The sequence below is a fragment of the Chaetodon auriga genome, chromosome 1, assembly GCF_051107435.1.
Source record: "Chaetodon auriga isolate fChaAug3 chromosome 1, fChaAug3.hap1, whole genome shotgun sequence".
NCBI classification, from domain to species: Eukaryota; Metazoa; Chordata; class Actinopteri; order Chaetodontiformes; family Chaetodontidae; genus Chaetodon; species Chaetodon auriga.
In genome coordinates, this window is record NC_135074.1 from 20,928,729 (window position 1) to 20,945,128 (window position 16,400).

General features: G+C 40.5%; 1 protein-coding gene across 15 annotated transcripts in view; it reads left to right on the plus strand.

The window, feature by feature from the left end:
- Positions 1-16,400, plus strand: part of tjp1a (tight junction protein 1a) — a 95,047-nt gene that overhangs the window by 42,215 nt on the left and 36,432 nt on the right. For 2 of the 15 annotated variants that reach the window (XM_076729367.1, XM_076729360.1), the window contains exon 1: positions 1,539-1,971. The exons of 12 other annotated variants lie outside the window; for them this stretch is intronic. In XM_076729367.1, coding sequence (XP_076585482.1) covers positions 1,948-1,971 — 24 coding nt within the window. In that variant the 5' untranslated portion in view covers positions 1,539-1,947. Of the gene's footprint in view, positions 1-1,538; positions 1,972-16,400 lie in introns of those variants that run through there. One more of the 15 variants, XM_076729351.1, reaches the window with a different exon arrangement.

Sequence of the window (16,400 nt, forward strand, 5' to 3'; positions counted from 1 at the left end):
ACATCTGAGGTACCATCGCGGGTGTGGATGAGAGTGAGAGACAAGGAGCAGAGGAAAAGCTCTGTTCGTTGTCAGTTTAAAAGGCAGTATTTTTGAGCTCAAGTTTGATTATTTTTATTTTTTGTTACTTGACACCTTGGTGATCATGTTAAACATCCTGCTGTCTGCACTGATCGATCCTGACAGGCGCTTGAGGAGCTTCAGACGGAGTGAGCGACTTGCATCGATACTAGTATGTATCATCTCAGGCCATGTTTAGCATTGTTGTGTCTGTTTCTTTTTTCCCATGCATTCTTTTTCCCACAAGATTTGGTTAAACCTGCATGTCCCAGCCGCTGTCTTCTTCAGACACGCTTCAGAAGGTCGTATGGCTCCAGGTTTTAGAGTTGTTCATCGGTCTTGATCCTCTTCTCGGCGTGACCTGGCCTTTCTGGAGGTCATCCTCTACTTGCAAACCTAAAGACAGGTCTGCTACTCCTGACTGGCGGTATTTTAGCCTTGTAGGATTATGTCTGGTGGGAATTAACCCCTTAGACCACCTACGCTGCCGCCAAGCCCTCCTCCACACACAAAGGAAGTAATCATCAGAGGAGCTAGAATGAGGGAATGTGATTGCTCAGTTTGTTTGGAAAAGATAGGGTGAAAAGATAGCGTCGATCTCTGCACTCATATTCTCACACATACTGCAACACTGCTTTGTGCTGCTTTTTGTTTTGTGCTTCTCCTATGGCACACTTTTATATTGCATAAATTGTTTTCTGGAAACAGAAGTAAACTGTGAAACAATGCAAGCTGAGATTGTTGCATCCTGTGGGTGGGGTCTGGGTTTGGAAGTCATAGGAAGTTAACTGAATGGCTTTTGTGGTTTCCTGTGAGGTGACTTATAAACCGCAAACACTACCAATTACTCTGTGCTGACCAATGTTTCAAAGAAGGACTCTCTGTGTTGTTTATTGACTCATTTTGTAATCTACCAGATGCTATTCCCCAAAATGAGCCGCAGAAACACCGTAAAGGGAAGTAGTTTCGGTCCTATGCCACTAACTTTTTAAACATTCTGCACACATATTCCACTGCTCTGATGTGAGGGCAGGGTTCCTGGAGCCTGTTTTACACAATACTTTTTAAATAACAGGCTGTGGTTTTCCCTCAAACTTGAGATTTCAAAGGCTACTGTCGTCCTTGTGTAACATACTAACACAACATTCACCACCTTCTTACGGTGAAAGTGAGCATTCAGCATCAGCAGGGACAGCGGCGTCGCTTCTCCTTATTGTATCCCGGACTGTTTATTTTACTGGATAACAGGGGTGGGCACTTTTTCAGCCGCGATAAAACTGTATACAAAATAGGAATTAAACGAAATTAATGGTGAAGTAATAATATATAGTATCATGTACAGAAACAAAATATTGTTCCAAAGAAAGTCTTTTCGGGTTAAATGGATATTGCCCCCGTTTTTTTTAGCGTCTTGCACCCCTGCATGCTTGCAATGGTTCGCTCCGCACAGACACGACACGGCCGTTGCTCACAGAGCCGAGAGCTGGGAGAGGTTTACTCAGCCTGCCATTGCAGTCCACCGTCCGAGTGATGCCTACTCTTCCCAACTTTTCATCCAGAGGTTAGCGACGAAACGTCAAAGCAAGGTGGTCTTTTTTTTGCCTTTTTTCCAGCTCGAATTTCTTCCATGACTCGATTCCTAACTGTACTAACGTTAGCGTGTCAGGCAACGAAGATAAAATAATGAACTTTGGACTTTCCACACGGCTTTTCGTGACATGTTTCCCGTCGTCCTGGATGAAATAAAATAACAACGTAGCCCGGCGTGGCGGCAGCTGGGCGAAAATTCAACTGGAAGGAAAATAGCGCACTCACCCAAGTGATTATCAAAACAAAGACACGGACAACTTTTAACCTGCCACTTCTGGAACGGAATAAGAGTGTAAAATGTCCTCCAAAGCGACAAATAAGGTGGGTACCTGGCCGGATAACATTTAAGTGAAGTGTTTTGTTCCAACATGATAACCGCTGGCTTATGTAGTGTGAATGATAAACTGAGAAGCTAACACTGGCTAAAATAGGAAGAAATGGGTTATTGTAGTGTGACCATATAACTTTGTAGACTATTCGTAGTAGTAGTATGATATGCTCAGTGGTGGTGTTTGTGTGTGTGTGTGTGTGTGTGTGAGAGAGAGAGAGAGAGAGAGAGTATGTGTGTTTTGCTCATGTGTTATTCTGAAATCTACACCTACTGACGCAGCCTACAGCTAGCCATGCTGTTTCTACGGTGCTAGCTTCAAAATAATCTGATTTATACTGGCTGTTACTGCTGATAAGCTGTCACTGATCACTGATCACCCAGCTGTGATCATAGCAGGTCTCAGCTCAGCTACCTGTTGATATGTTCAGTCCCAGTCTTCATTGTTTGTTATCAGTAGCAGGAAATCATCCCAGAGGTCCCAGAATATAGTAGATCATAAACTAAATTCGGTCAAGTCCATTTTAGGAATATTTTTGTTTCAGGCTTATGTTTTGTTGTAAGTTGTGTTTTGTGAAAGACTTGTGAAACTGTCAAAGTTGTTAGTAAGGTGATGATCACAATCATGGATAAAGAGCCACCTGTTACCCAAAGTGTGGTCTTTGAGTGACAGTCTTTTTGTAATAACTTTGTGAGTGAGCTAACACTAAATTAAACTATTCACACTTTTTTTTGCACCCCTTCACTTGTCAAGTCCCAGTTGAGATCCCCAAAGCCCATTTTGGAGAACCACAAACTTCACATATGTTCTTTTAATCTGCAGCCCTGTTGCAGGTGTGTGTTGATTCATCAGTAAGAAAAAATAGCCAGATGAATATCTTTTGAGAGCTGTGCATTTTCTGGTTTTGTATTCATATTTTAGATTGGAAGTCATGAATGAAGCATTCCTTCAGACTTTGCTGAAAACTAGGTCAGGTCAGGTGTTGAAGCAGAACAGTATTGAGCATGTGCCGTCTTTTCTCGATGAGGGGATTTATGTTTTCAGTTTGACAAGTGAGGAATGTGCCGTGTTTGTTTAATAGAGGTGGTGGTATTCAGGTTTGGTCGGTTGTTCCAGTTAGACGAAACCACCTCCGTCACGTCCGCTGATGACGTTATGCTGGCCTTGGTCACACCTTGACATAAGACTTACAACTGTAGTATGCTTGCAGTTGGTAATGAGCCAAGTTTTGAATGTACTTATTAGTAATTCCAGTCTTCTCTCTTTAATTTTGTATTACCCTCGTCTGTCTTGGAAACCTGTGTCTAGGATAGTTCCCAGCATAGTTTTCAGTAATGCTCTGTGGTAACATAAGCAGTGATGAGCAGAGCCTGAACAGATAAACAAAACAGCACTGAAAAATGTCAGGATCTTGATGTAGACTATCTTTGGTCAAACACTGAGTTAGCACGGTCACTATCCTGAGTAATTAAAACATTTCCTGTTGCTGCTTCAGAATGAAAGTCTTCCTGCACTGGGTTTGTGAAATTGTTTTGAATAAGCAGCCACAAGTGTTAGGTTTGCATTAATATTAGATTAGCATTACTACTACAAATGAGAGCAGATCAGGCTGCTGGCAGTTGGATGAAAACAGGAATGTGTGAGTGGAAGAAGTCATGTTGCTTGATTGCCTATGAGCAGTGGTGGCAGCTCGGTTTGGATTTGTGGACTGCCTGCTTACTATATTTATGATAGAGGAACACTATATTCTTAAGTTTCAGTCATGCTGTTCAGGTGATGAATATATATATATATATATATTTCATATAACTCAGTGGTCTCTGGTGAAAGGAAGGCTATGTATCACGTATCACTAACTGTCCTGTCCTGTCCTTTTTCCAAGCTAACCTCTTGTTTTGGCCTCTGGCCTTTATCACTGTATGTATATAACCCCTATTCCAAAAACGCTGGGATGCTGTATATAACATAGATACAACTGAATGATCATTTGCTAATCATTTTTGACATATACTCAATTGAAAACAGTACAAAGACAATATATTTTGATGTTTTACCTCATCAACTCTATTGATTTTTGTAAATATATGCCTCTTCTGAATTTGTTGCCAGCAACATGTTTCAAATAAGATCGGAAGGTGGCAACAAAAGACTGGGAAAGTTGTAGATTGGTAAAAAATAGTTAATGTGTGTCTTATTTTAAGAATATATTACAGAATATATTTAGTTTTTAGCCTGTGTGGATATGACATAGTTCATTGGTAAGTAGATCTCTCTCATATTTGTGAGAATACCTGAGTACCTGCATGATATTGCAGCCACTGTAAAGTACATCTTACAGGCAATGAGTTATAATAGTCAGTGTAAAAATCTCCAGACAAGATCATGTTGCAGGAAAACTGTTAGAAAGCCATGTGCTCTCTGCTGCAGAGGAAATAAAGTTCCTGATTACGAACGTTGCCCAAACGTCTTCATCAGCAAGACGGGAGGGGCCGCCATAATTTCTACTGGTTACTGTCTCCACTCTCCACAGTGACTAGTTACTGGCTACGAGCCAGACTAAAGAACGAGTACACTCTCAACTACAGTGAAAGAGGTGAAGCTAGCTACTAGCATATCACAAGTCAACAACAACTATGAGCAGTCTCTCTCTTTCTGTGTGTGTTGCTTGAAATGCCAGGCTAATTGGTAACAGGTGATAGTGTCATGATTGGGTTAAATGTGTGAAAGTTCACCACTTTGTGAAACACTTGATCATATAAGAATATTACTACATGGGCTTGGGATCACTTGATTACATTTTGTTTTCATTCACATCTTACGCAGTGTACCAACTTTTTTAGAATCAGGGTTCATTTTCCAATCCAGATTTCCGAAGAAGAAGAAATATCTCAATATCAGAACATGGTCTTCTAGGTTTTTTGTTTATCTTTCCATCTTTTCCAACCGTAAACATCTTGTAGAGCTGTGTCTCCTTTGAAAGACAAGATTGAATAATGTCTATTCAGGGATCACTGCACTCATTAGCTAAGAGTGCAAAGACAGTCAACACATTAAGCATCCAAAGATAATCGGTGAAACAAGACTTAGCTTTCGTGTGTTTTTTCTCTGCAGTTCATCGTCCAATACTCCCACCTGACGAGTTGTGATAACCTGCCATAACACGACAATTAATCACACGCCACATCAAGCTACAGTTAATGATAAACAGTGCTGTCTTTAAGGAATATAGTAACATCTGTGGGTGTGTTGACTTTATGTCTCAGAGGTCAGTAATGCTGTCATTGCTCAATAGCTGTACTTAAAGTGTGTCATTAGGTTAGTATGATGTTTTAGTGAGTGTTTAGCATTCACTCATTTCTGACAACTTTCTGACAACAAAAACAGTCAGGGTAAACAGAAATAAAGCACTTTGTCTAACCTAATCTAAGTGAAGTTGAAGCTGCATTTCCATTTGTCGTCATAGATGTACACTACAAAATAACAGTTTATGGTAGTTGCCGTGTAGAGGAGGATGTGTTTCGAAGAGGACAGAAAAGGAAATATCTTTCTGTTTGGTGCCAAAGTTCCTGTTCGGGCACCAAGGAGAGAGGAAAGGACAGTGTTTTCGAAGCTGGGTGTAAACTAGCTTGGTTCCAGACCTGTTAGTCACAGCCAAGATTTAATATGTTGTCAAGCCTTTCAAGAACGTTTTGGTATTATTTCCATGAATGGCTTTTTCCTCCATTTTATGAGAAAAACCAAGCCAGTCAGAGACTGTTTGTGTTCTTGCAAAGATGAGTCAGAGTCAGACCGCTCAGGACATCTTAAACATAGTTAGCACTTTAAAAGACACAGAGAAGACAGTGTGGCTAGGCTGGTTGGCTAGGATTTGATATTTAAAATGTATCTGGTCATCATTTAAAGACAGAAAGGTAAAACTTACTCATTTAGCATTGTAATTATTATTTTACAACATTTTTACCAATCCTACTTTTGATATTGTCGTTTAAATATGTATATAATCAATATTTTGTTCAGTCTTTTTAATGAATCAGTCATTCAACTGATGTCAAACTAGTGGAAACAACATTAATCTACTGAAGAATTGACATTAACTCTTCTTCACTGCTGTAAATGCGGGCCTCATTCTTTGTATTTGGCCTTTAGCCAGTCCCGCTTACTTTTGTGAATGCAACACAAGAAGAGGAAACATAATTTAGAGCATCAGCGGTCTCTCTAGTCTTTAGACTTGTCTTTGAGAAGACAGACTGAAATAAGTGGAAAACGCATTTGGATGGAGGAGGTTGTATTAATTAGAGTTGCACAGTGGGCCAAGAACGGCCTCTATTTTGCTTTGATGATTACACATCTCCATTTACATCAGTGAAGGAGGGAAATGTAATTAGAGGGCCAAGTGCTAGGGAGAGGAAAAGAGTCCTGGTGGTGTTTTTGTTCTCTGTCCTAGTCTCTCCGTCCTTTTTGAAGAATCAGGGCTGATGTGGTAAGTGATAAACAGCGTATGAAACAGCTGATGTTTGGCGTCTGTAACAAGGACTTACGCCATCTGTTTATAAAGCAGTCTTCTGCTGATACACTTCCCAAAGGGTTTCACATGCCTACATTTTAACACTATTTAATGTAATGTAACTTAAATCAGCCCACACCACCCACTCAACTTAGTCCATCCAGGAAAAACTCCCCCAAAAAAAAAAATATATATATATATTATAACAGGGCCTCAAGAAGGGCTGGAAGTAGAGTAGTCCACAACAGACACAGACAGCTGACATGCTCATGTTTCTTTTTATACTACATTGGGTATCTGCATATATGGATGCATTCACACAAGGCTTCAGCAGTATACCATTTCACAGTATACCATGGTATGAAAATTGACAGTTATCATATCATATACATTTTCTTATCTATCTATCTATCTATCTATCTATCTATCTATCTATCTATTCTTATCTAATTAGTGTTATTTCAAAAAAATATTGGACGTAGTATTTTGTGAAATTATATAAATGCGTTTGTTCAACCAAAAAAATCCTTCTGTTTTGATTCCTTTAAGGGTCACTGTAACTGATCTTAATAAGAAAAATAGTGTGGTTGATCACGTACACCTTCAGTGTTGCAGCCTCAGTGGAATAACAAAAAAGATGTATCTACACTACATGTAGCACACAAACTCTGTCACTTATTCCTGTTCGCTCTTACAGGCCCTTGATTTAAAATCCTCCCAACCGTTAAGGAGAGCAGGTGTAGGCTGTCTCTGTGTATAAGTTGCCCATATTGAAGACAGCAGCTGGGTGCCTGTTGGTTCATTTGGGCTTCAGTTTTTTTGGCTAGTTTGTCTGCAGTTGTGACCCGTCTGGATCTGAACACAAGTATGCATTTGCACAGTTTATTTAGTCAAAAACAAACATTTTGATGGAGGCCCATGGAATGTGAGAGAATTAGTGCACACAAGGTAAGCTTAATTTAAGTATGATAATGTCCACATGCCCAGATTCAATATACTTGACTCCTAAAGGGAGGAGCTCCTTTTTCATTGTGATCAGAGAGAAAGTGGACCATGATAATCAAAACAAGCTTCTTGTTACTTAAACACACGATATGTAACGTTTACGTCCATATTAAACTGTCTAAACTTCAGCTTCATGACATCATCAGCACGGCCTATTGCGGCAGAGATGACATACTTCAAGTATCACCTCCTGTCACAGTGGAGATAAAAACATTGAGAGAAAGCAGCTGTTTGTGTTGTTTCAATGCCAGGGGACTCTGGAGTGCGGCAGTTATCAAGGACATCTGACCTGCTTATCCTTTCATCCCTTGAGGGAAATCCAGGGCAGATACGCACAGCAGGAGGCAGGTGGATAGCAGAGAGAGAAAACGAAGGAAAACAGAAAATGCCTTCTGAGGGAGGAGGTGACGAGAGGAGGGGTTATTGGAGGGAATGAAATGGAGAAAGGAAGGAGCGGGAGGGAGAGATACAACGGCTATAATCGCAGTCACATGGCAGATCTTAAAAAGACTGCCTCTGATAATCAGGGCATTATGGCTCTTGGGCTTGTTCATGTTATAAAGCATATTATAAAGCACATTAATATATATTTCTATTTAATGCAAATGGATCGGCATAATAGGGTGGAGCAAATTTCCGTGCCCAGTGTGGGTCAAAGACTTTTGTGAACAAGACTAGCAGTGGCCGTTGGTGTCTAACTGTGATTTTCTGGAATAACATGGGTGTAGGGTTGGGTGATATGGCCAACATCTTCCATTGTGGTACATGTAATTTCTTATCACAATATAGTAATTGTTATGTTAATTCAATTAAGAAATGGTTTTTACTGTACCATGCTTCATCACATTTGATTATTTTCTTGCAAACAAAAACAACTGCAGCATGAGACAGAAATTGTGTTTAACAAGAAAGGACTCAAAACAGTAATATGGAAATTTTAAGCTTACAAATGAGAACAGAGGTGCATTATTGCCACCAACTGTGGCTGTTGTCACATGAGAATGTGGTAAGCAGTCCTGTGGCCAAAATCGCATGACCTTACGAGGCAGCTGGATTGCTACGCCGCGCGGCCACCCTTAATGTATAGCAGAGACATGAAAGTCGTTTTTTTATTTGTATTCTGGATAGTGTCTGCAGAATCAGGTCCGGGCAGGGTCCACACATGTAGCTCTTTTGTCCGTGTCAGATGCAGTCTCACTTACTGGAAATACTCTGTTTGGTTTACGTGATGGATGGCACCTTGGGAGAGGGTGCAGAGGGAGGAGGACTCCTCTGTAATGATGACTGTCTTTGCATTTATATCCATACTTCCATGTATTTGCATATATCTGCAATGTCAATGAAAGAGTGGAAAACAATATGAAGACAAACAGAAAAGAAGCTACATGAAGCAGCTAAACTCTGTGCAGCAGCAGTGCATTCACTGTGAATGACAGAGAGTAAACACAGCTTAAGGGATAGCTCATGTGTTGGAAATGTGTTGCCAAATCTCTACCAGTGGTAACATTTCTACCATTGCACGGTATGTACTGTCATGTCGCCCAACCCTACATGGGTGTGGTTCTGAATGTTGCTAAATTTCTCAACTTTTTACCAAAATCAGTTTCTGAAAAACATGACACAAGAAGTGGACCGCATATTCAAAAAATCATCGTCAATCATACTTAGTTTATATCAGTTTATATCTTCAGTGCCTAATTGCAGTAGTTGTCAGCAGTCTAAATGTTTATTTGTTGGTGATATTTGAGTCTGACTTGCAGGATGTTGCAGGCAGAACCAAAAACACCTGAGACAAGCCTGAGTACTGGCCTGCCCAGGAAGTCCATATCACATTTTTCTGATGTATGAGTGGCTGAACGCTGATATTGACCTGACAAAGTCTAATATTTTATCATAGAGCTCCCTCAGGAACACCAGATTGTGATTCTGTATCAGTTTTACCTACACCTACACTGTGACACCTACACTGAAATTAAAGGATCAACAACCTTTCACTTGCTGATGTTCTCGACTGAGATGGATGGATGGAAATGTCATATAACCCAAAGTCTTGGTTAGTCCCTTGTTTCTTATCAAACAGCCAGCCTAGCAAAGCTGGGACACTCCAAGCCAGCCCTGCATCCTTTCTGGCAGGGCAAGGCAGGTCTCTGCAGGGATTTATCATTCCCACTGCAGGCACAGGGGATTTGACATAGGGTGTTTTGTGTGTGTGAGACAGAGAGAGAGCGAGACGGTGAGAGAGAGACAGGGGAAGAAGGGAGAGAGAGAGTGCATGTGGCAGCCGTGGCTCAGCTGGTTAGGGAAGAGAGAAAGAGGCTGGAACAGATTCATCCTAAGGCTTGTTGCCCTACATGCCTTTACACACACACACACACACACACACACACACACACACATTGCTGTGTGTCCATTTGCTTATCTTTTGCAGTGTTTGGAGTGTAGCACTGTCTTTTCTGTCTGGGAAACAGAGTTATCAGCCTGTGGAAGACACTGTCTGCTGCCTCAGATGATACACAGCACAATCATCACTAGCAGTAGCTGTGTGTAAATTTCCCAGATCTCATACTCCTGACAAGAGAATTTGCTTCTCTTTGAGACATTTTTTGCATCTAAATTGGCTTTACTTCAAACACTATCATGCTGTTGATAATGGAAATGTTTTGTCTGCTAAATATAAATCTAGTTGTCATGCATTTATTAATCTATCCCCTCCCCCCACCTTTCATAAAACAGCGTGCATCGTTTAATTGTGTTCTCTTTCTATGGTCATCCATTGGCTTTTTATATGCCTTTCTCCAATTTGGCCCTAATTCTCTCTTAATGTAAAATAAAACTGTAAAAGAAAAAAAAAAGTACCTCATTACATCAACCTGTGTAGGACATGAATTGTGTCTTTTATAGTGTCATCATCATAACAAACATTAAACCTGCTGTTTTCTGCATTTTGTATTGGTTTGCTTAAGCCGCTAGAATTGAAACAGTGCCTGCAGTCTAATACAGTTCAAGAACTATAATCCAGTGAGCAGATGAACATGATCACCTGACACAAAACACTACTTAACAGACACAACAGCCTAATATGCAGAGTATCTTTTATACCATCTTACCAAATTTTATGTGATCTAGCTCTCTCATGCCTGCTATATGAAAACAAGATGAGAAGCAGTCAGTTGAGTCAGACCAGTGGGTCAAGCTCACTCTCCCCATGTCAGCAGCAGACACATTATAATGCCGTCAGCTGTTGGTTTTGTTTTGTCTGATTGTCTTTGTACCTCATAAATAGAAGATAATTTTAATTTTGAAGAACATGATAGAAACACAGTAGCTGTTAGTGCATTTATTCATTTTCAATGTTTATATAACATATAATTATATATCTGGAAATCTGGAAACCATTTATTCTGAGTGATTGAGAATGGGCCTATATTATCTAACCTAACATTTATGTACTGTAAATGTATCCCACAAATTTGTTTAAACCGATTAGCATCTACATGACATGTACAGATGACATGTTATATTGCGGGTTGGGAACCACTGGTATAGTGCAACATGGGTGGTTTTGTCACTAAAAATATACTAAAGGATACTGTATCACTCCTTTAAATCCTCTTCTCCTGTCTGAATTATGATTAGGGAAGTAAAAACACAAAATAAACAGACAACAGCGAGCAGTTTCACTATGACAGCGAGGGGTAATGAATGTTGCAAGGTGAGCCACATTGTTTTGTGTTATTCTGCGCCAGTTTGCAGATGTTCCAAGTGTCGATATTGTGCCTCAAAACATATTTCTCTTCACAGGTATGAACAATAGTATAAGACACTACACAAATACTGTAAAAAGTGATCAAAGAAAAGATTTGATGCATGTTGTATTTTCTTAATATAGATCTGTTCAGCTGTCAGTCGTATTTAAATTGCCAAATGTGGGCCTACTTAATGTTGACTGCACTATGCAGCTGTAAACAAAACCCTGACTGCTATCTACAGATGCTCATAAGTAAAGGACTTGGATCAGTACAGTATGGATGTGTTTGCCTCATTCCTGTAGCCTGCTGTTGCCAACCCTCTGAAAACACGGATGATGTTCATTCACTTACCATATGTACACCATGGAATAACAACATGATGAGGCTTCATTACAGATTTGCAACGTTCATACTTTGCACATTGTAATTAGTGCATTATGTACATCAGCGGATGTAAGCTTCCTCTCTAGTAGGGGTGCTAAGGAGTCCTATTTTAGATGTCATTAGAAGTCATTTACGTATTATCTTTGTGTGCTTTTGTGTCTTGTTAAAGAATGCATGCACCCCCTCCCTATCTCTCATCTCTTGGGGGAATGGTAATTATGTTGCCAGTTAAGTGCTGGGAAAATGGCGTCTCCAACAGTAACTCATTAATTCACTATAGATTTTGTCCCACAACATGTCTATTGTAGCCAAGTCCTCAGAAGGCTTGGGAATGCCATTGAGTGGGTTTGGCCTCTTGTTTTATGGCACCACGTGACTCTGCAGACGATGAGTTGTGGTTCAGAGTTGCGTAGTTTGAAAGATGTTTTGCAACTTGCAGTTCGAAAGGCTTCATGTTTTTACTTCTGTGTCAGATACTCAAAGTGCTTGCTCCAAGTTTATGTTTGAACATTCAAATGCTGCTGCTCTTATCACCATAATCATGTATAATCTTTGCTGGTACATTGTGGCAGATGAGACTCTACATATGTCCTTGGTGGTAGTAGCTAATTTTAGTCATCCTGTGTGTACTGTGGAGGCAGGCAAACATGAGCAGACTGAAAGACCCCTCGCTGAATCACCCCTTTGTTTAATGTGTGTGTGTGTGTGTGTGTGTGTGTGTGTGTGTATATATGCATTCCTGCTTGCCTCTGAGGTACAGTGAGTTTCATCACTGTCAAACCCATCCTTAATGGAAAGCATCATTTGCAAAAAATGTGTTCGTTTCTTAACATTTACAACACAACACTGACACTCCTATAACCCTTTGAACTCTGTGCGCTTGTCTTTTCGGATTTCCACAGGCTCTACCATGCTGATACTTGCTTGGTCATTTTATTGTTATTATCAAGTGTGACCTTGGCTATGGTGGGACAGCATGGCCTAAATATGATTTAAAACCATCAGTTCAATGTATTCTTGTTCTCTTGTTGCCTCAATTCTAATATGTAGTTTAATTAATGTGGGTTCTGGACTTCTGTTCAAGACTTTGGATTAATTGCTTGATTAAACTTTTGGTGAGATGTCAAGGGTCATTGTGGCTAATCAGTCTAATTATACAGGATTCAATTACAAGTATATTTAGGTCAGCAAAGGATTCGTAGTGTTGGTAATTCGACACGTTTTGTTTGTTGTCCATCTTGGATTTCAGCCTCTGAAATACTTAATACAATTAATCTCTTGTGACAAAATGTATCGCAACACTTGACCTCCATTAATTGTAGGCATTCACTTACACTGCATTAACTTATCTGAAACTTATAAACCACAGGACAGGAATTGCTTTAATTATCTTTGCTAGACCATTAATGTCTTTACCTTGCCAACACAGTTATTGAGGCTTGTTGCTGATACAGTGGCTGATACTTGTGTTTCTTGTTCCCTGATATTAAAGACACTAAATTGTCAAATTATTTTTGTTGTCTTGTTCTCCGACCTTGCTTTTATTTTAAGCTCATTGTCATTAAGACAGGAGAACCTTAAGGGGACAAAATGAAACAGAGGGGGATTTAGGCAGAAAAATCCAGAGAGTGAGGCGAGGAAAAGGTGAGGGAAAACATTTGGAATGAGAAACAGGCAGAGTGAGAGAGTTGGGCCGTGTCTCCTTATCTACACATTCCTGTTGAGTGTGTGTGTGTGTCTGTGTGTGTGTGTGTGTGATGGGCGGGGTAGGGTGGGAATACTGATAGTTGTGTGTACAGTGATTGGCTGAATCCAAAGGTTCCAGTGCTGGATCTGGTTATCATTCTGAATGCCTTGCCTTACAGTTTCTTTCCACTGACACAAAAACAAAGCACAAATGTAGAGTGTGTGCATGCTTTTGTACAGGTTTTTGTGTTTGTGTGGTTTTATGTTTTGTATGCACATGTTCAGATACAGTCCACCAAAAACAAGACAGCACCTGTGTGTCCTTACAGCTTTCAGTACTCCCCACTCAGCCCACATACAAACTGATTCCAATAGATAACTAATATGTGATAAGCCAATAAATGCTGATAACAGTGGCTGTTTTATATCAGTCAAGTTCTACTCATGAAGCAGTTTCCTTCCACAACCTTCTAATCAACCAAGAGTTCAAACAAACATTTTTAGGTTGTTGAATTTGATTGAATTGAGAGATCACAGTAAGTAGAGACATAATCCTGCATTAGATCTATTTTATTGGCCATTCCAGTCTTGGACCTGTACCACCCTTCTCCACCTACTAACCCCAAAGGAGAAAAAAGAAAACTGTTCATTTTGGCAAAACATCTTGTGGGCCTTAAGTACATGTATCCCTCCTATGATAGGAGGCCCTCCAATCCCCAGAGTGAGAACCGCTGTCTGAGAGGCTATTTGAAACTTTGAAGTTTGTGAGAAACCCACAGCTTGAACTAAACCGAAGGGAAGGAATGTGCAAAAGGGGAAAGTCAGAATCCCACCAGAAGTTACCGCTCTCCTCTTTGACCTCAACACTGCCTGTCTCTCTAGGCAAAGAACAATTTGTGTGGTTGAGCTCGGATGACTTTGCTGCTGGATAAACTACACATGAGATGCTAGCCTAGCCTAGCTTTGTGTCTGGGTCAGTGGATAGCAGTGAACAGCCCGCTGCACATCAGTTCTTTGGAGCTGCACTGTGTTAAAATAATATTCCTCATGCCCAGAGAATAAAATTACTTCTAATTTTGCATTGAGTGTATTAACATTGAGCATAATACATGAAAAAGTTTTATCTAATTAATCTCCTGATGAACAACTAGCAATTACCAGGGATGGGGTGATCCTTTTTCTCCCAATTTTTTTCTATCCTGAGAGCTGAGTGAGGTATTACCGAACCAATACCAGTGCTCTTCTTTCTTTATCAAAAAAAAAAAAAAATGTATATGTCACCATGTGGTGCCGATTTGGATTAGCAATTAATCAAAGGAGGCTTTGTTTGGATTAATTGATTGGTGGAGCCAGTTTTATGCATATATGATAACATCCTTATAAATCTTAATTGTACCAAAACTATCAGCTAGCCTTGCAGTCTCGCAGAGTTATATACCTCTTAGATAAATGGTGGGTTTTGACTTGAGATAAATGAAATAGTAAACCAGGTTTAGAATTTTTGTATCACTTGAGAAGGAAAATTGCAAAAATACCTGGAGTCATTAGTGGCAGATTTTCATTCAGTTCATGTGGTTAAAGGTTTGAGAAATGATAGATTATTCATCAGCTGTGAGACAGAGGCACATGAAAGGCCCGTGCTCTGAGAAACATGCTTGCTGACATGACAGTGGTCTCAGTTTAGCATCCATCCATCCACCCATCCATCCATCCATCTATCCATTTCACTCTGTCTGCTTTCATGAGACAACAGCAGTAGACCTCAGTGGGAAGCATGGCTCAGATTAACGTTTTAATCCAAAAGCCTGGATTATAGGTTTTGTATTTTATTCCTACCCTCACTATTCTAGCAGTGATTCTGTGACAGATAGTTTTCAGTCAGAGGTGTGTGTGTGTGTGTGTGTGTGTGTGTGTGTGTGTGTGTGTGTGTGTGCATGCATGTATGCGCATGTGTTATGTTGAGGAGAGTCCTGATGGAGGGGTTTTCAGGGAGCTGTATGACAGAGTGGAGCTGCTGTTTGAGACTAATTAACTCAAGCGTGTTTGAGCACGTCAGCACAACAGTACATCATTGCTGACTGAGACTCTGCATCATCATCATCGTCATCTGCCTATTGGCTACTTGCCCTCATCTGCACACCCATGTGTGTGCACCCACTTGCAGCCCTCTCTCCTCCCATCACAGTCACAACCTGCCCTAAAAATGGCTGCTGCTGAATTCATCTGTTAATTACTGAAGGTGATTGCAGATATTTCATTGGGGTCTTTATTTCACATGCATTTCATAGGACAGCACAGTACACGCTAATCTGAAAGAAAGAATGTAAAGGCTTACATTAGTGGCTTTAATGCATTTGCATGTGTTTGCTGTTGAGTGCTTGCCCTCCAGAAGGAGCATGTGCGTGTGCCTCTAATTATGTGTTGTTTGAGTGCACTGCTGCCCCACTCCTTCCTTTGGGTCCAGTAAGACGGGAGATACAGTTACCATGGACACAATTGCCCCAGTGACTGGGAGAGCTGCTGGTGTGGGGTGGTGGTTCTGTCACAGATGCCAGTCTAAATGTTACTGTCAGCTTTTCATGACTCTCTTCTAATACATGCATCTACCCAGGTTTTGCTGGAGTGATTATGAGCTCTCTCCAGTACACCAGAATGACATATTACCTCTATTTGTTTGTGCGATAAACGACTGAATTCTTGACTTTTACCGATGAGTGTTTGTTATTGAGGTTGTGCATGGGTGTGTTTACAGTAGTGCTTGATAGCCATGAAGAATAAAACCAGGACCAACAGTCTGACCTTGGGGTATTTGAATCAAAACAGAGTGAGATGAATCAACCACTTGCCCTCTGGAGTAACACATTCTTTAGGTTGCAGGACGCTTAATAAGGTGAGCTATAGTAGGAGGAATTTTGAATAGTGAGCACAGGGATTTGTGTGGAAGCTGAAGCTATTTCCTGCAAACAGGAAGTGGAGTGTTTTCCTGTGGGTGCTGTGGCTGCTCTTGCTTACATCCTGCCTCAAGCTATCAGAGAAGAGCAGGCACACTGACCTAAAGCTTTGTCAGGATTTTACCTCGCACTTGCCGTCATC